This window comes from Grampus griseus, assembly GCF_964374135.1.
Source record: "Grampus griseus genome assembly, chromosome: 7".
NCBI classification, from domain to species: Eukaryota; Metazoa; Chordata; class Mammalia; order Artiodactyla; family Delphinidae; genus Grampus; species Grampus griseus.
The window spans coordinates 63,301,607-63,324,885 of record NC_139001.1 but is presented as its reverse complement, the minus strand read 5'-3'; the positions used below and the strand labels follow the sequence as shown (position 1 = coordinate 63,324,885).

General features: G+C 40.9%; 1 protein-coding gene across 2 annotated transcripts in view; it reads left to right on the top strand.

Annotated features, from left to right (window-relative positions):
- Positions 1 to 1,458: 1,458 nt before the first annotated feature.
- CERS6 (ceramide synthase 6) overlaps positions 1,459 to 23,279 on the top strand; it is a gene marked incomplete at both ends in the record, with an annotated part of 316,660 nt that continues 294,839 nt past the window's right edge. For both annotated transcript variants that reach the window (XM_082658771.1, XM_082658770.1), the window contains one exon: positions 1,459 to 1,628. In XM_082658771.1, the coding sequence (XP_082514897.1) occupies positions 1,459 to 1,628 (170 nt within the window). The remainder of the gene's footprint in view (positions 1,629 to 23,279) is intronic.

Genomic DNA, 23,279 nt, shown 5'->3' with positions numbered 1-23,279 from the left:
ACCTTTGGGTTTAGCAGCATGGAGATCATTGGTGACCTTGAACAATTCAGTGCAGCAAAGAGGGGCAAATGCTCAAACAGAAGTTCGAAAGCGAATGCAGGGGAGAGAGTGGAAGCAACAGATATAGGCAGTTCTTTAGAGTTGCGCTTTAAAGGCAAGGAGTGAAAAGAGGGTGGTAGCTGGAGGGGGAGGGAGGGTAAAGAAGTATTAAGAGCCTGTTTATTTTCCTCTTGGAAGGGTCCAGTAGAACTTACTAGCAGAACCAGGCAGGAAATGAACGTTTGTGAGAAAAATCAACAAAGTATTCCCTGGAACCAGGTTCTGCATGTACCACCTAATTGATCCACACATGGTTTCCCTATCAGTGAGGAAACGTATCGTGGGAGTCAAGGTGCCTGGGTTAGGCCTCAAAGACTTAACACCTTAAAGGTTTCCGATGCAAAAGGCGTTAACAACAAGCCCATCAAGTAGCAGAGTGCAGGTTCACTACCCATGGGCCAAGCCAAAACGGGGTCGGGAGCCATCTTCTGAGAGGTTCATTTAGTGGGGCAGTTTTACAGAAGGCTGCGGTTGTTATCATCATCAACATCATCTCATCGTTATCAAACAGCAGTTAAGTGCCTAATTTCTCTTACCACCTCATAAATTAAAAGAGGGCCTTTTTCCCTGGGGGCGCGGATTGTGGTGACGAGCGGAGTAAAACCAGGCTGGAAGGTCAGAGATGGGGAAAGACGGGCGCGGCGTGGAGGCAGACGCCTCTTGCCAAACCATCCTGCCCCAGAACCCGATTTTCCCCCTCCTTCTCCAAGCGCTGGAGTGGATGACTCTTTACCTGCTATTTCTTCCTCCTTTGCTCTTTGCGCCCCCTACTTCTCCTTCTGCTGTTCTGTCTCGGCGCAAGGGTGGATCTGAATATCGCCCCGACCCCTACCTGCCTCCCCAGCGCCTGTACGCGCACGGGAAGCCGACCGAAACGCCTGAAACTCCAGCGCGGCAGAAGCCGGCGTTCTGAGCATGTGCGAGCAAGCCCCGGGGCCGGAACGGATTCGGGCGGCCGAACCCAGGTCGCTGCCCTAAGCGCCGCTCGAGAGCACTGTGAGCGCGGGGCCGGGCGGCACTCCCCAGAGCGGTGCCCTGGCGCCCTGAGCGCAGCGGCTGCGCCCTGCCCTCGGGGCGTGGGCTAGCCGGCCGCGTGTGCCTGGCTGCTTGACGCGAGGACGAGCCAATCAGGGCCAGCGGCCGTGGCTGCCATGTGACGGGCGAGGCGGCTCCTTTTCCCAACGCGGCCAGAGGGAGGAGAGAACCGGGGCTCGCCGCGAGCCTTCGAGAGCAGCGGCCGCGGAGGAGGCGGCGGCGGCGGCACAGGCTCTAGCCAGCCGCGCGCGCATCCCCGGGCGCCCTGCGTGGCGGAGATCTCGGCGGGCCGCGGGAGCCCAGGACGGGACTGGACAAAGCAAGATGGCAGGAATCTTAGCCTGGTTCTGGAACGAGAGGTTTTGGCTCCCTCACAATGTCACCTGGGCGGACCTGAAGAACACGGAGGAAGCCACCTTCCCGCAGGCTGAGGACCTCTATCTCGCCTTCCCCTTGGCCTTCTGCATGTTAATGGTACGGCTCATCTTCGAGAGGTAAGACGGGCTGGAGCGCTCCTCCCCTCCCCCTACACACACACACACACACACACACACAAACACAAACACACACAGACGCACACCCTCGCGCGCACACCCTCGCGAGCGCTCCTCCCCTCCCCCTACACACACACACACACACACACACACACACACACACACGCACACCCTCGCGCGCACACGCACACTCGCGTGCTCTGTGGCGCACGCACCCGCGCCCCCAGCGCTCGCGCTTACGCCTCCCAACCTTTGTGTTCGGGAAGGGGTTGCTGACCCCTCAGCCTGGCTGCGGTTGTGGGAGCCGGAGCGGCTCTGGCTTGCCTCCGGATTTCCTCCGGGGCGCTGGGGAGGGCCTGCGGAGCACTGAGGTAGCCCCCCGCACTCCTGCCTGGCCCGCGCTCTCCTCCTCGCGGAGAGGGCGGGCGAACAAAGGTGAGCGACTGCCGGCCTTGGGACGCGCCACACTCTGCCGGGCTGGTCCCTCTCCGCCCCGCGGGCACGCTGTGCTGCCAGGCAGCGCTTCCCTGCCGAGCCTTGTCGCCACCCACCTGACAGCCAGGAACGTTCCGGACGCGCGGCCCGGAGGGCAGAGGAACCGCGCACACTTCCAAATGCTTTCACCCGGGCGCACGGCTTGTCCGGACTGTGCTTTGGAGAAATTCACCAGGGACTCCTTGGCTTATGGCCGCTGTTTGGTTTCCATCAGTGACACTGAGTATCAGGACCACAGTGCTGGGAAATAGGTGACAGTAGTTTGTAGGTTTCCAGGACTCCGGGCCATTAGCGATTTCTTTCCAGGACGGGTGCGCAGCCTGCAAAATGGTGATATTAAATTGATAGATGTTTCCTATGAAATTTAATAAACAAACTTTAATTTGGTACCCAAACACAAACAATTTAAAAGAATTAACATATTATTGTTTGTGTAATTGCCGGTTTTGGTTGGGTAGCTCCTTTGTGTCATAAACAAACTTGTGTTACTCACTGAATCAGTCTTAGTCACCAAACTAGATTGTGCCTGCCACGCACTCTCCGGGTGCTATTGAAACAAAACCGGGACAGCAACACACTTCTTTTTCTCAACTGAAAACCTCAACCTCCCATTCCTTTCCCCTCCCCCGTCCCCCATTCATCAGTAGGGGCTGAACTTCTTAGATCACAGAGTATAGATTCCACTTCTCACTTCCACTCCACCTCTCCTCTACCCCCAACTCACCTTGGTCTTGTTTCTTGAGCTTTTGCTCTGTTTTTTGGTGTTTCTGTTTGTCCAAAACCACTCTTGAGGATGGCAGAATTTGTCTTTTGTGTCATTTGTTGCTGGAAATGGCAACAAACAATGCTTCATGGGAACAAAAGGTATCTTTTGTTTAAGGAAGGTGTATTTTTCAATGGGCAGTATTGTTGCTTGAGAACTAAGTCAGCTGTTCACATGCAGAGATTGACGTGAACAGAGGAACAGATTTAAAGACCTGTTTTGAAATGATTGGAATCTAGCACAGATACGTCATTGATCCTCTCCAGCGCTGAGACTTAACTGTGAGAAAGTGGGTGTGTTGTGTTTGCAGGGTTAGAGTTGCTTCGTAGAGCAGATGTTTACTTACAGAAAATGGGAACTCGTATCTGACCTTGCAATCTGTCCCAAAAGAGCCTCTTGGGAACGCCGGGTGCTCTGTGGAGACTCATAGTAGGGGTTCCACACAGTTGCCGAATGACATCTGATCAATTCTGGCTGATCATTTCTGGCTGGGCTCACTTTTAGCTGGCTAATGCATTTTGAAAGAGATGTGTAGTCCTATGTTTTGGAAAACAAAACCACGTCAGCGATTGACCTGTGGGCAGAAAGCTGATTCCAGGCTGTTCATTTGGTTGGAAAAAATGCATGTTAGAGAATGGAGATAGCTTTGTACTTTGACTTTCTCTGCTTTAAAAAAAAAAAAAAAAAGCTAATTTCATGGTTGCAAACTGGAAGTTCATTTTTCCTCTTCCTGAACATTTTTTTCTTCCTTTGCACAATCCCATGACTTAGAATTTACACAAAGGGGTCAGCTGCCTTCAACCATCAGTCACAGCAAATGTCCTCATATTGATACGTAGAGAGTTGGTGGGTTTCTTTCAGGCCATTGATCCAAATTGAAGTGATTTAATAGCTTGTATGGAAAGTGAAAGTTTATGATTAATGTTCAGCATAATAATCCAGTATGGCCCATATACCGCAGGATGCTACTGACTTTTGGAAGGGTGTCTGTTTCTTTCTGTAGTAGTGACAGCTCTGTCTTTAACCATTCGGGATTCTCTCACTTCTCAGAAAATCCAAGGGTGTAGTTGTATCCAGAATTACAAGTTCTGCATGTTTCTCCTCTTCTCAAACCTAAATGACACATTCTGGTATCCAACCTGTGGCCTTCATTTCAGCACCCATCAGGGACCTGAATCAATATAACTGAACCAAGCGATATTGTTGGCAGTGGTATGACTCACTTTCGGTACCCTTCTAACATGTTGTGGGTAAATGTTTTTCTTTTGCAGTATTCTGTAACGTATAACATGATTTTAAAAAGCTGGTTGTAAATCTCTTTGAAAAATGAAATGATTTGTAATGGGAAATCCCCCAGGATTTCTTTCCCCCAGGATTCTATTCCTTTTATCTCCTACTGTCATTTATTTCAGAGCTGAGAACATATCTATGAAACAGCTGATTATCCAAGACCTTGATTTCTATTAAATGGGGGTCTTTAATGCCCTGTTGAGGCAAAAATTGTGAATTTGAATTCATTCTCCTCAGTCTTACGTATTTCTCTCTGTAAAGAGAAGCACTGAAGAATTAATTGAATCGGGCTTTGCCCATTTGGGCTTTTCCCGTTTTTCACCCCCACTGTTTGGGTGTTGGCAGTGAAGGCACTGGTGGCCAGAGCAATGCCATGTTATAGTGCCATATGGACAGCAATATGAATGTCCAGCATGATTGGTTAAAAATGGAGCAGCCTAAATTCAATGACTTTTTGCTGATTCTGTGAACAGCCTGAAGTCTGGTGGTTTTTACATTAGTCTTTAAACTACAATTAGCTCTGGGTAGGGACCAGAAAGATCACCATAGATATTACCTGACTGACTGAGTAAAATATCTGTTTTTTTTAAAAATAATTGGATGGTTTCTCCTAGAATGAAAATTGTAGTGTATACTGTTATGTTGTTGGCTTGTTGACAAGGAGCAGAATATTATTGAATAATGTAGCATTATCATGTCTTTGATGAATTGTCTTGATTTAATGCTTGTTTAGGTACAGTGAGCCATTCTCTGGAGTTATACTAAATGCTTCTTCTAAATTCATTAAAAAAATGTGTGTTGCTATGGTATTCATAAATGCGGGATTAAAGTTCTGCAGAATTTCTATTTGGGAATAAAAATTTTTTGAGTTATTGTTACAAAAGATAACATTAATGCATTTTCTCCCTTGTGGGTTTAGGAGAGAGATGCAGAAAGTACTGATTGAGAATCAGAACATTAGCATTCTAGTCAATCTTACCTCACACTGGGGCAGCCACCTAATTTCTCTCTGCCTTATTTTCTCATTTATGCAGTGAAGCAGATGGCCTTTGTAATCCAAGGTTGCTTGCACTTTCCCAGTTATCGCATTCCTGTAAGGATGCTATATATTTGAAGCTTACTAATTGTTATCTCATGAAACTTTGAAGCAGGCTAAATGTTATTTTTTTGCAGGTAGAAATTAGTCATCTAAGAATAAAGGGATTTTTTTCATACAAATATCCTAGCTAATGGTTTTGTTTCTTGTATTTTTCAATTACGATTTGAGTTAAAAGAATCATTTGGGCTATTATCATTTGTGATCCAAATAGCGACACTCTTTCAGAACAACCAACAAAGAAGATTCTCCAGAGAAAGCAATTGCTCTCTTTCCTCAGACCTTTTTTAGATGGATCCCAGAGTAGATCTGCATCTCTTGTGATGTCTGGGTAAGAAATGAGCAGCTCATTCCTGTCAGGTTGCTTCTTCAAGTGCCAAGCTATGTGAGAGCTGTCATTCTTCAGAGGCTGACACCGGTCTTACCTGGCTCATTCAGCCAAATAATGACCTCCTGCCACCAAATCCTCAGAGAACAACAGTGTCTCAGTTGTATCAGAGGGGATGTCTGGCCAGTGGGTCAATTTTTATCATGCGTTTACTTAATATCTTTGCCTTAGCAGCAGCCTTGGGTGAGGTCATTGAGGAGACGAGAGGAGAGGACAGAAGGAAGACGAGTGAGAATGTATTTCTAATGGTTAGAGGAGAGAGGGGAGGTGTGAGTGAATGACTGGCAGGAAAAAGTGGGGTGTCAGGTGTTTCATAACTGAAGGATGTTCCTATAATGTAGCTTGTAATGGAGGCTGATATTGTCAGATATATTTTAGAAGACGGGAGTGTGCAATGGACTGAAATGTTCATGTGCCCTCAAAATCCATAAGTGGCGATCCTTATTCGTAAGTTGCAAATGCCAAGGTGATGGTAGTAGGAAGTGGGGACTTTGGGAAGTGAATAGGTCATGAGGGTGGTGTCTCATATATGGGATTAGTGCCTTTTTAAAAAAGACCCCAGAGACCTCCCTCACCCCTTCCATCATGAGGACACAGTAAAAGGATGGCTGTCTGTGAAACAGGAAGATTGCCTTCCCCATACACCAAATCTGCTGGTGCCCTGATCTTGGACTTCCCAGTCTCCAGAACTATGAGAGAGAAATTTCTGTTATTTATAAGCCGCCCAGCCTACGATATTTTGTTATAGCAGCCAGAATGGCCCAAGATGGAGTACTTGAGAACAACCTGCATACAAACATGCTTTTTTCATGCAATCCATCCTGGATGTTTAACTCCATAAATGTACCTTTTCTGCTTGTTACATGATTATGTGATTCAGATTAAAACTTACAGATACCTGCTTTGCCAGACTGGTGTAAGAGGCAAGAGTTTGGGTCAGACACAAACAGGTTGACACCTACAGTTTCTGACTGGGGTAGAAAAATTGGATTACAATGGATGTTTCATTGGAAAACAACCTAAAATCAAAGGGGTGGTATTCTCTGCAGAACTTTGGTACAGCCTTCTTATCTTGCAAAATAAAAGGTTTGTATTTACAGGGTGCAATAGTGTAGCTATTTGTAATAGGTTGATTTGTGGATAAAAGACATGACATTACTCTTAACGGGCAGCAGAATAGTGGGGAAGGCAGGTGAGATAACTTTAAATTATCACAAATGATTTAATGTCGTCAAGGACTGATGAAATTAACAACCTGAGTTCACTTAATGACTTTTCTGTTGAAAGTATTTGAATTCTCCATGGACAGGGTTAGATTTTTTTCCTCAATTCCAGTCCCAAAGGTATTTCAGAAGTGTTTTGTCTTCTGTGATGGGGAAGGGCAGGTGGCCTTGGCAAGATAATGGAGTTTCAGATGAATTTCTTCCATCATCAGACCAGTCCCATGGCTTTATAGGACATCACTGCACCTGCCTCAGGCTTTCTTTACCTGTTTTACTCACCTGATAGCACTTCGTTGGTGAGCACTAGAATCTCGGTCCATGTTGTACATAGAAGATTTTAAATGTTTATTACACGCACTTAACATTCCTTCCTCCATCACCAAGCAAACCAGATTTTCTAAAGCTACTGGTCATCTATTTCTTACAAAGCCATGACCCTCAAAATTATATTGTTTTTTTCCCCTCCCATCTTCATTTGATCGATTTATTTCTTAAGCACTTTTGAGTCAAGATACCAGAGTTTCCAAATTTTGTTTGCTAGTAACTAGTGTGCCACTTAATGGTGTTAGGGGGGTATTTTTTCTTTCTTTTTATTTGTAAAAATAAGAGGTTAGCAAGATTGCCACTCGTATTACAAGGATCCTTCTGTATTAGTGATGCCCTGAAAATCTTTATGCCTGAAGTTATTCTTTGGTCCCTTCTTTCCCACATCCCCTCTTTTAAAAAAATGGTTTCATAAGCTCTTTTGTCATCTTTTTCCTGCCATCATAGTTTCTATTGACTTCTCCAAATGCCTGTGCTATGACCTGATCGAATACAAAATGGTGATTCTCGCAATGCCTTTTTTGGGGTACTGCTGTGGATGATGGCGTACCCAGGGCATGTGGTCTGAAGTTGTAACTTGGAGCTCACCATTTGTTTTGTTTTATGTTGGACTCCTGCAAGTGACTCCAGTTTTTAGTTTTAATTAAAAAAATAACAACTAATATTTATTTCCTAGTATGAGTTTATTACTTTACATGGTTTACATCGTATAATCCTCTTATAAGCCCTGTGTGGTAGATATTAATCTTCCCAATATTTTACAGATGATACTAAGGATAGAAAATTTAGGAAAGGCACCTAACTTTACACAGCTTAAAATAACAAGGTAGGCATCTAGAACCAGGTTTCTTGATCTCCTAATAATATCTTTGATCTCCTATTTTAAAGCAAGTATCATGAGCTCATACTGTATATATATATGGTTTTATATGCCGCCTTTTGCTATGTAATGATATACTCTGAACATTTTCCATGTAATTAAACTTATTCAAAAGTGTTTTCAGTGGCTGCACATTATTCTACGCTTTGGATATGCCATAATTCATTTCACTAGTCCCCCTATTATTGTTGGATACTTAGGCTGTTTCCAGTTTGTGTATATAAATCTTCCAATTACTGAAGACTTCCTAAGGAATGTTCCCCAGCGGTGGCATTTCTAAGCCCAAAGATAAATATTTTAATGTTCCTGATAGATACAAATCACCAAATTCGTTTTGGGAAAGATTATATTCATTTGTATTTCCTTATTAGCTTGCAGATTATTATTATTTGAGGAAATCTTTTTCTTTGAAAGTTGAAAAAAATGTTACTCTTGTAATGTGTGTTTTATGTTACTCATGATGAACTTATTTCAAATATTTATAATTAATCACTTGTATTTCACCTTCTGTGAATTCATGTGTATTTTCCTACTGGGATGAGCTTCTCAACTTTTTGGGTAGGAAATGGTGGCCTTTGATTTTTTTTTTTTTTTTTTGCGGTTCGCGGACCTCTCACTGTTGTGGCCTTTCCTGTTGCGGAGCCCAGGCTCTGGACGTGCAGGCTCAGAGTCCATGGCTCACGGGCGCAGCCACTCTGCGGCATGTGGGATCTTCCCGGACCGGGGCACGAACCCGTGTCCCCTGCATCGGCAGGCAGACTCTCAACCACTGCGCCACCAGGGAAGCCCTGATTTTTTTTTTTTTTTTTTAATCGGGATGGTTTCGTGTTGTCTGTTTCTCTAGTCATGTGTTTATACTCACTTCTTTCTGCCTCCTGCCTCTCCTCCACAACCTAAGTCCTCATCATCAGGAAGGAAGCTTCTCAGATTCTATTAATACATACTGGAAAGGATACATGCAAGAGGATGAAGTAGATAATATCCTGACTTTATTATGGAAGATGAGGCAGAGAGAAAGGGTTTGGAATAAGTTTCAGGGATTAAGAATGAATGGGTTTTGGGACTTCCCTGGGGGCACAGTGGTTAAGAATCCGCCTGCCAATGCAGGGGACATGGGTTCGATCCCTGGTCCGGGAAGATCCCACGTGCCGCGGAGCAACGAAGCCTGAGCGCCACAACTACTGAGCTTGCACTCTAGAGCCTGCAAGCCACAACTACTGAGCCCACGCACCACAGCTACTGAAGCCTGTGTGCCCTAGAGCCTGCACGCTGCAACTACTGAGCCCATGTGCCGCAACTATTGAGCCCGCATGCTGCAGCTACTGAAGGCTGTGTGCCTAGAGCCTATGCTCCGCAACAAGAGAAGCCACTGCAATGAGAAGCCTGCACACCGCAACGAAGAGTAACCCCTGCTCACCACAACTAGAGAAAGCCTGCACACAGCAACAAAGACCCATTGCAGACCAAAAAATAAATAAAAAATTAAAAACAAAACTAAAAAAAAGAAGAATGAATGGGTTTTTATGAAGGAAAACTCAGAGATAGAGCCTAAACACCTTTATATTGTTTCTCTGAACATTTGGATAAAAGCGACTTAGTAGACTAAACATTAGGGAAATGCAAATCACCCCACAAGCGTTAGGATGGCTACTATAAAAAAAAAAGAAAAAGAAAAGAAAAGAAAATAACAAGTGTTGGTCATGATGTGGAGAAATTGGAACCCTTTGCCTTGTTGGTGGGAATGTAAAATGGTACAGCCACTGTGGAGAACAATATGGAGTTTCCTCAAAAAATTAAAAGTAGAATTACTATATGATCCAGCAGTTGCACTTCTGGTATATGCCCAAAAGAATTGAAGTGCGGGTCTCAAAGAGATATTTGTATACCCATGATCATAGCAATATTATTCACAATAGCTAAAAGGTAGAAGCCACCTAAGTGACCGACAGGTGAATGGATAAACAAAATGTGGTATATACATGCAATAGGATATGATTTAGCCTCAAAAAGGAAGGAAACTCTGACACATGTTACAACATGGATGAAGCTTAAAGACATTATACTAAGTGAAGTAAGCCAGTCACAAAAAGACAAACACTGTAAGGTTGCACTTATGTGAGGTAACTTGAATAGTCAAATGCATAAAGACAGAAAGTAGAATGGTGGTTGCCAGGGGCTGGAGGGAGAGGGAAATGGGGACTTATTGTTTGATGAGTATTCTCATGTACTTTCATCAGTTTTGCAAGATGAAAGAGTTCTAGAGATCAGTGATGGTAATGGTCACACAATGTGAATGTACTTAATGCCACTGAACTGTACACTAAAAATGTTTAAGATGGTAAATTTTATGTGTATTTTACCACAATTAAAAAAATAATAATAGAAAAAAAGAAAATTCACTGACTAAAGAAAAAGTCATTTACTAGAAATACCTGATTTCATTTTCTAAACTTGACAGTTTTCTAGTTATTAATAAGTATCACTTCCATGAAGGGTGATGGAAGGAAGGTTGAAGGCCAGGGAGCACTCGTGTACCCTGGGCCTTTTTTGAAAGGTACTTCAACCAAACAACCTCCTACAATCTATTTATCGATATAACAGTTTAATAATTGGCATGTCCAGAAGAGGAGAGCAAAGTGTCTTTGGAAAAGCACACTGTGTAGTTTCAGAGGATCCCTCGGACTAAAGTAAAGGGATCCTAGTGAGTTCACGATCCATTTAAAGCAAACCAGGAAGATAGGATCAAATTCTAGTAAGGCGAGTGACCTAGGCCAGAGATTCTTCCCATGGAAGCTTTTGCCATGGAAGAAGAGTAGATCTGACCTTCCTCTCTATTTTTTGATTTAATTGCACAACCATTTTTGTAAGCAAATGATTTAAACACCTGAAAATTTGAACATAGTTTTTCCTTAAATGCTGTATGCTATAAGGCAATCGATTGTAAGCAGTGGCAAGTATATTATTGAAAAGGAGTTTTCCAAGTTGCATTGTACAAAACACAGCTTTCTATGATTCATTTATGAGAATATTTTGGGCAGGTTTTTGTTTTTGTTTTTTTTTTAAGGAGGACTTTCTTTTCCTCACTACTGGTCTTCAAAGTGAATTTCTTTCGGACCACTCCTGCTTCCTATTCCTACTTTTGCTTTTATTTCCTCACAGTTGGCTCGTGGCGGTTGTTTTTGGCAGGGGTGGAGCTGGAGACATCCAGATGGTTGTTTTTTTTTTTTTTAAGGTGTACATGTGTTAATTTTAATTTTTTTAAACATCTTTATTGGAGTATAACTGCTTTACAATGGTGTGTTAGTTTCTGCTGTGTAACAAAGTGAATCAGCTATACATACACATATATCCCTATATCTCCTCCCTCTTGTGTCTCCCTCCCTCCCATCCTCCCTATCCCACCCCTCTAGGTGGTCACAAAGCACCGAGCTGACCTCCCCGTGCTACACGGCTGCTTCCCACTAGCTATTTTACACCCAAATGGTTTTTCATTGCAGGGAAGATACATTCCTTTGCTAGGTGGCCTTTTTCACACAGTGATCTAGGAGTAACATTTTGTGACTTGCCAGTGCCTATATAAATGCCACATCTTATCTGTGAGGTTTTCAGGTTACAATGCTATTGTTGCTGTCCTGAAGCTGTAATTGTGATTCTTTTTTCCTTCCTCCCTCTTTCCTTTCCTCTCCTTTCCTTCTCTTTTCCCTCCCTCCCTCCCTCCCTCCCTCCCTTACTTCTCCTCTCTTTCTTCTTTTCTCTCTCTCTCCCTCTCCACCTTCGTTCCTTCTGCTCTCATTGTTACAGATCCTTTAAAAACACAGGGAGGTTTAGTTTAGAGAGCAGAGGAACAGCACAGAGTTAAGAGTGGGGGAGGGAGGCAAAGAAAACCATCAAAAATCTTGTCCAGGGACACAGTTTGGCAAGTATCAGAGTAAAAGCTGCCAGCTAGTCTAAGTGGCTCTGTAGATCACCATTTCAAAGCAGAATAAAGTGACTTGGTGCTCTAAGCAGAGTGGCAGTTTTGGACACAATAGCTTGAGTGAAGGAAAATTGAGAATCAGTCACTTAGGCATGCTGGAGATTAAGAGAATATAAGGGCATTGTGTGTCAGTGGGAGTGTGGATATCTTTGAGTGCTTGGATACACTGGAGGGTGACAGTGCATTTAAATTATGTTACTGTTGTGTACTTTTATAGGACTTAATTAGAAATGTGTATTCCTTAAAATACTGTTATGCCACCTAACTTGAGTACAGCAAATTGGTTTTAGGTTTTAATGGAACTGATGTAAAATGATACCCCATAAAAAAAAAAGTATTTGTGTTTGGTTTCAGAAAAAAAATGTATATTGCTAACTAGAATTAAAAGGAAAATGGAAGAGGTATCAGAAGGACTGGAAACTTGGGTTTAAATCCAAACAGTACCTTTTCTCAGCTATTCAGTAGTGAACAGAATACTCTGAAATTTGGTATTCTCACTTATAAAATGGGGAATGGGACTACTTTGTGATATTAGAAGACTATCTGCAAAAATGTAGTTGAAAGAGACTCAACTGCTTCCTAAAAATATACATTGTGTAAAAAATAATTGATAACATAGTACACTACAGTATTTAGTATGACTGAGAAATAATATTCTGTAATGTTATTTCATGTGTCCGGTATGTGTTTTCTGGGGCAGGGGGTGGGTCGGGAGAGGGTATGGCTTATAGAGGCAGTAGAATCTGTTTATGTATTTGATCCTGGAGCTGGAGGATTTACTTGTTCTGTTGAAGAGTAAATATTTAGAGTTTTAAAGAGGCATTGAAGCCCCAATCTCTTCAGCGCTATGCCTATTTAGGGAGGAGAATGCTTCTTAGCCTTTTCTTCTCCACAGTTAATAGTGTATTGTAGGTCAGAGACTTCCTTGTATTTGGTGGCAGAAAACTATGGTAGGATTTCTAATGGTAGGATTTTAGACAAGTGATGGGCAGCTGTGTACCACTTAGAGCCTGAAGCTTTCTCAGGGGGCTCAGCCTTTAGAGAGAGCCCAGGAAGATGGTCTTCCACTAGATGGAGTTTTCTCTGGAAACTGCCTTTCAGTGGAGGGACGCCTTATGCAAATATCCCAGTCTATCTCCCATTGCCCCATCTGGCCCTGATGGTCGTTTTTTTATTGCACGTGGTCTCCAGGGAAAATTGATTGGGTCTTCAACCACTGGTAATGGCAAACATCAAATTCACCATTTATATTGATTTAAGACCTAGACTGGATTCTGGCCATGCCACCTACTAGACACAGATCTAGGAGCCAATTACTTAATCTCTTCATGCTCAGTTTCCATTTGAAACTCTTAGGGTTGTTGTGAAGATTAAATGAGATAAAGCATGCGTTGCCTTTAGGGCAATGCCTAGTTCATGGAGGTGGTAGTTACTTGCTGTTCAAGTTTATTGAAGGTTTCGAAATGAGACTTTACCATGAGGTTTCTGAAACCCTTTTCTAGCATTACGTTTATGTCATGGATGTGTATGTCAGGCTCCATTCCTGCTTTCAGTAGCTGGGGTTGCTGGCATAGCCATTTGAGTTTTATTTTCCCTATTTCTCCTCTTCTGTCTCTCTCTCTCTCTCGCTTTTTTTTCCCCTCCAAGGAACATTCTGATTCTTCCAACTGTAGTCAGCAGAAAACAATCCCAGCAGGTTAGTGAAGAGCTGGGCCTTCTGTATCTCATAGTCATGTAATGCACTTTGCTGAGATTGTATGTTACTATTTAGACAGCTCAGACATTTTCTTTTTCTCATAAGAGCCTCCCAGAGAAAGGAAAGCCTTGAGACTGACGTTTATTGATTTCTTTCAGAATTTTAACCCTCGTGGATTGTCTTAATTTTATCCTTAAGAAGAAAGAAATTCAGTCTAGTGTCCTTGGGATCATCCTTGTGAAGATGCAGACATTCAGAATTAGCTGAAAATAATAAATATGTGTATTTTTTTTCCTTAAGAGAAACAAATCTACACCCCCAAATTTGAACTTCCTTTGGTATGAATACGGCTAACCTAGCCTGACCGAATTCGTTCAGAAGAGGGTTGTACCTGATTTCTACTAAAAGCACTTTTGCAGCTCTGCGCAGCTTAAGCATACCATTAAGTTTGCTGTGTAAATAGATTAACAAGCCTGTTAGTTTCTTTAGGCGCTGATAGAGGGCATCTTAGGATGATCAAATACGACATTTTTGTGGGTTGTCTTTTAAATGAGGAAGGAAGGCAAAGATGAAACTACAGTGCTGTGGAGTGACAAATTACCAAAAACTGCCTCTATTTTAATTCAGTGATAGTTTAATGGAGTCACAGATTTTCTGCTTAGAAAGGAAATTGAAAACTCGTTCATTAAAAAATATTTGAGTCTATCATGTGTTACACACCAGTGTTGTACCGAAGTAGGAGGGGAGGGGTGGTAGTGGTGGGAGAGGTCTGCCCTGGGTGCAGGCAGTAAGGGGCTGTATTACCTACCAATAGATTTAAAAGAAAACAATAAAATTGACTAAAAGTTGGTCTGCTTCTCATTAGCACCATGTGAAGCAAATTCTAAACATAGAATTGATAGAGTGAAAAAATACCCCCCCAACCAGAGCACACCGTTCCTACCACCCCTATCCCACCACCTCTTGGAACACCTCTGCCAGATGCTATTTCAGGGCACAAATGTTCTGAAAACCACACTTTGAGAAATACTGGCAGAGCTAGGAATCTCTACTTCCCATTTTCTGTATCAGGACAACAAAGCCTATAGAGATAATTGAAGTAACTTGCTCTGTGCCACCCACCCAGGTCCAGGTCCTGGGAGAGCACGGCTGCTATGGGATGCTCACAGTGCCATTGTAGGGTGACCACCTGATCCCAGTATATCTGGAACTATCCCAGGAAACGCCTCAGCCCGGGAAAAACTGGAACAGTTGGTCACCCCACCTAATAGTTTGCTCTGTAACGCCCAAGTTGGTCTGGTCACCAGCCAGGAGTATTTCTACAATAAAAATGGCTACTCTTCCTCTTCCTACAGGTAAATGAGGCTGGCTGTGGGGAGAAGCATCCCGGGTGATTGAGATGTGCTGCCTGCCCCACTGTCAATGTACATTTCATGGCTTTCTAAAAAAACATGTGATTGGAGGGCTCCCCATTAAATGTGGGTTGGAGCTCCTGAGAGCAGAACTCATTCTGCAGATACCCAGGACCAGTTCTTCGTGTGGTGATGGCTCCCCAGCACGCTTGTCCTGTGTTACTGAGACCACGCACCCAGTTTTATTTTCCTCCCACTTTCAGCCCAGCGCGGGTTAAGCACCCACACTTAAATGGCTGCTTGCAGAATTGCAAAGGGACTGGAGAAGAGAACAAAAATAGATATACAGGTGGCCGTCATAAACTCGGCAGTTATTTCTAAGGAGTGTTCAGGCGATCAAGTGGTTTTCTGTGTGTGTATTTTTTATTCATGGTTTTGTTGAGTTTTATAAAGTATACAGCTTTCTTTTGCTGGTGGTAGGTACCTGTGGTTTATTGGAAAGAACTGGGCTCCTGAAATAAACCTTGCAGTGAACTGTATCTTAGAGTTGAATGAAGGAAGTGTTAGGAGATTCCAGTGCTCTGACCTAGCCTCCCTCAGAGGCAGGCTCTCGCCGTGGGGCTCTACGCAAGCAGAAGGCTTTCGCCACGCTCAGTACCCATGCTGTGCCCCTGCCCCCAGCCGGCCCATACCTCGGAGTAGGGTCAAACCATCGATGATCAGGTAGAGGGCAACTAGTCACCAGCTTAAGACCAGGGCTTCTCACTTCTTGTAACTGCTGGCTTCTTTTCACTTAGTGAAGATTCCACATCTTCTGTTTACCACTTAGATCCTCCTCTGCTTCGAATTGAAGGTAACCTGGGTAAACTGACCCTCCTGATTCGTTGACCCCCTGGTTTTTTGATCTTGAGCCCCGGTTACCAGCTGTTCTGTCATTACTCACATTTCCCAGGGGAATAGTGAGTTTGAGCAAAATCCACTTAGAAGGATGGTTACTAATAAGAGCTATCACCTCCCATTGTGCTAACTTCAGTTTTTTGTTTTTTTTTAACATCGTTATTGGAGTATAATTGCTTTACAATGGTGTGTCAGTTTCTGCTTTATAACAAAGTGAATCAGTTATACATATACACATGTTCCCATATCTCTTCCCTCTTGCATCTCCCTCCCTCCCACCCTCCCTTATCCCACCCCTCTAGGTGGTCACAAAGCACCAAGCAGATCTCCCTGTGCTATGCGGCTGCTTCCTACTAGCTATCTATTTTACGTTTGGTAGTGTATATATGTCCATGCCACTCTCTCACTTTGTCCCAGCTTACCCTTCCCCCTCCCCATATCCTCAAGTCCATTCTCTAGTAGGTCTGTGTCTTTATTCCCGTCTTACCCCTAGGTTCTTCATTACTTTTTTTTTCTTAGATTCCATATATATGTGTTAGCATACGGTATTTACTTTTCTCTTTCTGACTTACTTCACTCTGTATGACAGACTCTAGGTCCAACCACCTCATTACAAATACCTCAGTTTCGTTTCTTTTTATGGCTGAGTAATATTCCATTGTATATACGTGCCACATCTTCTTTATCCATTCATCCGATGATGGGCACTTAGGTTGCTTCCATGTCCTGGCTATTGTAAATAGAGCTGCAATGAACATTTTGGTACATGACTCTTTTTGAATTATGGTTTTCTTGGAACATTCTCCAGGATAGATCATATCTTGGGTCACAAATCAAGCTTTGGTAAATTTAAGAAAATTGAAATCGTATCAAGTATCTTTTCCGATAACTTCAGTTTTTTGGTGTGTTTAAAAAATAAGTAATAAACAATATGGAATAAATGTTCTTTCTGTTTTCAAGAATAAGTTCATAGTTTCAGATTCTTTTTTCTGATTGAAAAAAAAAAGAAATAGAATTGGTTATTACGTCCCACAATTATAAAGCAAGAGTTTATTGTTTGGCAAGCAGTTTTCCCCCTTTTGCAGAATTGAAGATGAGTTAAAAATGTTGCATTAAAAGGAGAACCAAACGTGGTTAGCCTTTCTCTCCATTCCATTTTCCCAGCCAATATCTAATTCTTTACTCAGGGGTCAAATCTAAGGAATTTCAGTCCTTTCAAATTGTCTAAAGCTTTTCTGAATTAGATGCACTTAGCTGCTAGAAACTTCTTACTGCCCTATTTTTTAAAAGCCAACTTTAAAGAGTCAGGAGGCTGCTCTGAATGGGAACTGCTAAAAGTAAATAGTGTATGAGGATACATTTTGGAAGTTGACACAGATTATACTTGTCTTTGCAGGTGAAACTAAACAGTCTTTTTGGTCCTGAGGAGTGTTTAGATTTGTGGAGAGACTAAGAGTGAGAGTGAGAGGTAGAGAGAGAGAGAGCTAGAGAGAGAGAGCTAGAGCGAGAGAGGGAGGGAGGGAGTGACTCTCTCTCTCTGCCATATGTGTACAACAAAAGGGAGCATAGAACCCTGACTTTGGCTTAAAATTCCACCTTGGTGGAACCCCAGTTCAGCTAATTCCCTAATGGGTATTTGCTGTAAACCCATCATTCAAGTGTACAATCATCAGTTGCTTAACAAATATTTATATGGTGTTGTTTGAAAAGTGCTTTATTTTTCTAACGTAAACTTTTTATTCTGTGTGTATAGTATACATACAGAAACATGCGCAAAAGTACACGTAAAGCGTACAGCTTATTGAATTATCACAACAAAGTAAACACATCCATGCGTTCACTAATCAGAATGTGGACCTAGAAATAGAACGTTACTAGCACTGTAGAAGCTTCCTCCTTATTAGTTTTTACCCATTTTATAAATTAAGGAAAAATTATTTGCAGTGTGAAGATGAAAGGCAACTTTAATTCCTAATCTATGCAGCAATACCCATTCTTCCGCTTAAGGTCATTGGTTCCTTATAGAGAAAAACATAAGCTCTGCTCTGGTACTTGCCCTCATGCATGGAACCATATTTCTTCTCTTTGGGTTAAGTTTGTACACATGCTCGGGTAAAGGGGTGTGTGTATTTATATACCAAATGGGTTAGTATTTGGCTATAAAATTTAATATGTTAAAGAAATTGTTTAGAAAGGAATAGGAAGAGGATGTAGGGAAAGTGAGTGAGAGAAAGAACTGTCGTCAAAAACATTCATTTTCTTTCCCATCTTATTTAATTAGTGAGAATTTTTTTTTTTTTTTTTTTTTTTTTTTTTTTTTTTTGTGGTACGCGGGCCTCTCACTGCTGTGGCCTCTCCCGTTGCGGAGCACAGGCTCCGGACGCGCAGGCTCAGCGGCCATGGCTCACGAGCCCAGCAGCTCCGCAGCATGTGGGATCTTCCCGGACCTGGGCACGAACCCACGTCCCCTGTATTGGCAGGCGGACTCTCAACCACTGCGTCACCAGGGAAGCCCAGTGAGAATGTTTTATAAGGATTAATGAAGGGACAAAATACAATGTCTTTACTTTAAAAAGAAAACAATGATGTTAAACAGGGGATATGTGTGTATGTTTGGAAAGCTTCTATATCCTGTTCGTTGACTGTAGAAGGTCTGAGACGATTTGTAGTTTGAGACAAGGGACTCAGACTTTGAATTTGAATAAGCCATGTATTTTGAACACTAAGTGTTTGTGATATAGAAATACTGTGTTTGTTTTGAAAATAATATCTTTAAGACTTGCTGTGTTTTGAAAATTATACTTACCTTAAAAACATGTATATTTTAATCTAAATATTCCTAAAGAGTAAAAGTTTTTTTCTGTTCCATATTTGGATATATCTTCTATGCCATTTATTCTCTTCTTCAGGAATACCAATTATACATATATCAGATTTCTTTGGTCTACCTTTCATATCCTTTTCTGTACAATATTTTAATATACTTTATTGCATGTGGTTTTATTAATTTCTGTCAAACCTACCAGCCAGGTATCCCTTTCACTCAGTGTTTATTCTGTTTATCCTCTTGCTCTTAACGTTGCTTTAATCTTTTAAAAAATATTTTCCCTCTGTTCTACTGGTCTCTCTTTTTACAACTTTTTAAAAATTTTATTATCACTTTCTGAATCCTGGTTTCTCTTTTCTGACAAGCAATCATGTAGCCTGCAATTTCTTTAAAATTTTTGTTTGAAGCCTTCCTATGTTCCTGCGGGTAATTCTTTTTCATTTGCTTTCTGGTTCTTATTACTTTGTGATTTTTGTGCATAGATTCAACTAGTTCATATCCATATGTTTTAGTCTAAAAACACAGAAAATATTGGATCACTTTCTGCTTATTTCTATAAAGAGGATATCTTAAAAGCAGCTTGGTTAAAATCTACTGTTTTTGGACTCACAGAATAATAGAATGGTTTTCTTTAAAAATAATATATTTCATTGATAAAATCTTCAGTGCTCTATGACTACCATTTCATAATCTTAAATGTTCAAATGACCATGACACTGCAGTTGAGGGACAAAGTTTTCAGAGCTTTTCTGAGAGCTATGGGGAGTATGGTAGAACAATATTCTTCCAAATTATGCATTCTAGAGATAATGGGGTTTTCACACTAGTTTTAAATGGAGCTTCTGAATTTTCCCCCTAGTTTTCTTGGAACTGTAATAACACAATATACTGTGAACTCTTGGTGTAGTATTGTCTCAGCAGTAACTGTTTGTTAATTTCTAATGTATTGATATTCATTTGTGGATTTTTAAATGTTTTGGTATCTAAAATGATTAATCTACAAAACAAACAGTATTTGAAACATTTTGAGCATTTAAAATTATAAAACCTCTTCCATTTTTAAAATCATTAAAAATATTACCTGATGTTATATGTCTGTAATCTCATTGGGAAACTCTCAATGCAGAAAAAAAGCAACAACTTTCCATTTTCACTCTGTTTTCTCAATCCAACTTTTTTCCTTAGATGTGATCAGAATGAACAGTTGATACATATGTTCTTCCAGCACTTTTTCAACGCATTTACCTACACACTCATGCACACACACGCACACACACATGGAAATATAAATTTTGTTTAAAACATGAATGATGTACTCTAAGTGCTATTCTGAAACTTATTTTTCTTTTTACTTAACATTATGCCTTGAAGATTTTCCAGTGTTGGTGAATGTAGAACCCGCTTTATTCTTTCTAATATGATAATAATATCCCATTGTTTGGGATTATTTGTTTACGAATGCTATTAGAAACAATGCTATAACATCATTCCTATACAGTCTTCTTTGTACTCAGGTGTATTACTGTAACCTAACTTATAGAAGTAGAATTGCTGGGTCAGAGGATGTACAAAGTTAAAATTTTAATAAATGCTGCCGAAGTCTTGCACGAAAAATCAAACCAATTTACCCCCCTCTTCCAACTGTATGAGAAACCGCCCCACCCTGACTTAACCTGCTGCAAATTTGATGTGATATTGACACACTATCCTACTCTATAAAGAAAACAGCTGTTTTAACATGCTGTTTAACAAAGAAGAACAGATTGGGGCTCTGGGTAGGAAGGAAATTTAATAATATCTGCCGTGAAAAGACATTTTGCTGCTCTTTCTTTACCTGAGAAATAGGAATAATAATCCATAAAACACAAAAAGAAATTCATTCAAGTTTATAATATTGAACTTTTTGACATCTACTGCAATCATTTATTTAACAAACTTATATATCTCATATGTTTATACCCTTTTCAGCATTTGTTATATAAAAGAATACAACAAAACACTCACTATTCCTGTTAAGTAAGCCCAAGGCAATAGTATTTTGTTATATTCTTTCATAACAAATAAAAGTCATTTATAGATATAGTAAATGTTAATCACCTTGTATAAGAAATCATGAATGAGGGAAATCCCTCCTTGTATGAGGTTTTCTAATAATCTGTTATTTGAGTCGTCACCTTATGATTAAGCTATTCTGAGGGTAGAAAGATTTTTATGCAACGAGTCACCAAGTAACAAGTAACCAAGATTCAACAGTAACTGAGAATCTAGAACTCAAGAGAAATTTTAAAATCTAGAACTAGGTTATTCTTCAGTACAGCTGTCTGCCCACCCCATCCTACCTCCCAGGCATCGTATTATCTCCTCATGCTTTTCTGTTTAGGGAAAAGTTATGTTCTTATACCTGTAGAATAGCATATATTAAAATTTGTTGACTTTTATGAAAATGTTCAAATATACAGGAAAGCTAAAAAAATGACATGAATACTAAACTTTCTCATCACTGGAATTCAATGATGAACATTTTTTTGTCTCTTTCTATTTTTTTCTTCTGGACCATGCAAAGTAAATTTCAGATATTATGACACATCATTCTTAAATACTTGAACACGCATCTGTTGTGCAAGAATAAAGACATTCTAGGATGACTTTTTAAAAGTAGCTCTTTGAAAAAGAATTTTACACTGTGGAATTTATTATTTTTAAAAAACTTTTGAAATGTATGGGTTCAAAGCTATATGGATTCTGGATTTGGTTAAATCATAAGGTAAGGGAAAACCATAAATTTAGATTCAGTGACTAAATTTAATGGTGGTATAAAAATAAGGCTTGAGGTGATACTTTAATGAAAAATACATGGACGATTATATGTAATATCTTGCTTGCTATTTCATGGGAGTTGTGTCCAAGATTTTGAGCTAGAAAGCCATAAGTTTACAAGGAGTAGCTCTGTAGTTATTCATTAATAATAATTCATGGCATTTGAAAATCAATGTGAAGTACATTGGCTCATAAATCAAGTTGTTAGACTCATTTCCATCAGTCAAACATTTCTCAAGATTGCTGACTCCTGCCCCTGATGTGGTAGTGTTTACACTTCTGTGGGTCATGTTTGTTCTTGTAGCATGGTGAGTTCAAGGCTCCAAAGCAGATTTGGAGTACAGTTACCTTCTCAGAATGCAAGTCCAGACTCACCATTTCTGTTGGCTAAGTAAGCCTAAGGCAATGAGTTGGACAGGGTTTGAAATACGTAAATGAGATATAAGTTTGTTAAATAAATAGTTGCTGGCGCTGTTGCAGGCCTAAAATTATACACTGAAATAAACTTGTGTTTTATTATTATTATTCCCATTTCTCAGGTACAGAAAGAAAGAGTAGCAAAAGAAGTTAACATCGCCCCCAAACCAATTCTCAGACAGAAAAAGGAGTCTCAGCTTCCAGGCGCCACATTAACTGTGCTCCTCTCTAGAATCCTCTTTATCTTATCATCCTATTATCTTCAACTTGCTTGTGTAATTCTTGGGAAGGAAACTGATTAAGAAAAAAATCAATACAGGCTTATTGTGGAAAAACTGTCAAATGGTAAAATGCTGTATTTAATGCAAATTAAAACTCCCTTCTCAGAGACGAGCATTTGCAGTTGTTTCCTGGAACTTTTTCTGTGCATATCCAAACATATATGTCTCTCTATAAATGTTATATCTTGTTCCTTTGTAGTTTGTCACTTAAATGGTTGTGTAGAATTTTAACACATAAAATATATATTTTACATATGTAATACACAACAATATATTTCTCATAATTTCCGTAACCAATCCCCTATCACTGTATCTTTAGTTCAGTTTTAGTCAGATGCTATTAAAAGCAATGCCACAATGGCTATTTTTGTGCATATATCTTTGTTTACTTGTGAATGTTTAAGATAAACTCCTAATAGTCTGAAGTGGCTGGGTCATTTTTTTTTTTTTTTTTTTTTTTTTTTGCGGTACGCGGGCCTCTCACTATTGTGGCCTCTCCCATTGCGGAGCACAGGCTCCAGACGCGCAGGCTCAGCGGCCATGGCTCACGGGCCCAGCCGCTCCGTGGCATGTGGGATCTTCCCAGACCGAGGCACGAACCCGCGTCCCCTGCATCGGCAGGTGGACTCTCAACCACTGCGCCACCAGGGAAGCCCCAAGCTGGGTCATTTTGAATTTTGATAGGTATCATCAAACTATTCTCCTAGGGGATTATACCTGTTTATAGTCCCACTAAGGAAGGTTTGTAATGTGACATGTAACAGAACTTTCAAATGTTTGCCAATTGGCTATGTGAAAAATGGTATCATTTTAATTTACCTTTATTTTTAAGTGAAATTCAGCCCATTTTCATATGTTTTGAAGCCACTTAAAAAATTTCTGTGAATTACGTTATGTTTTTGTCACTGTGAGGAGTGTTTGTGGATTTA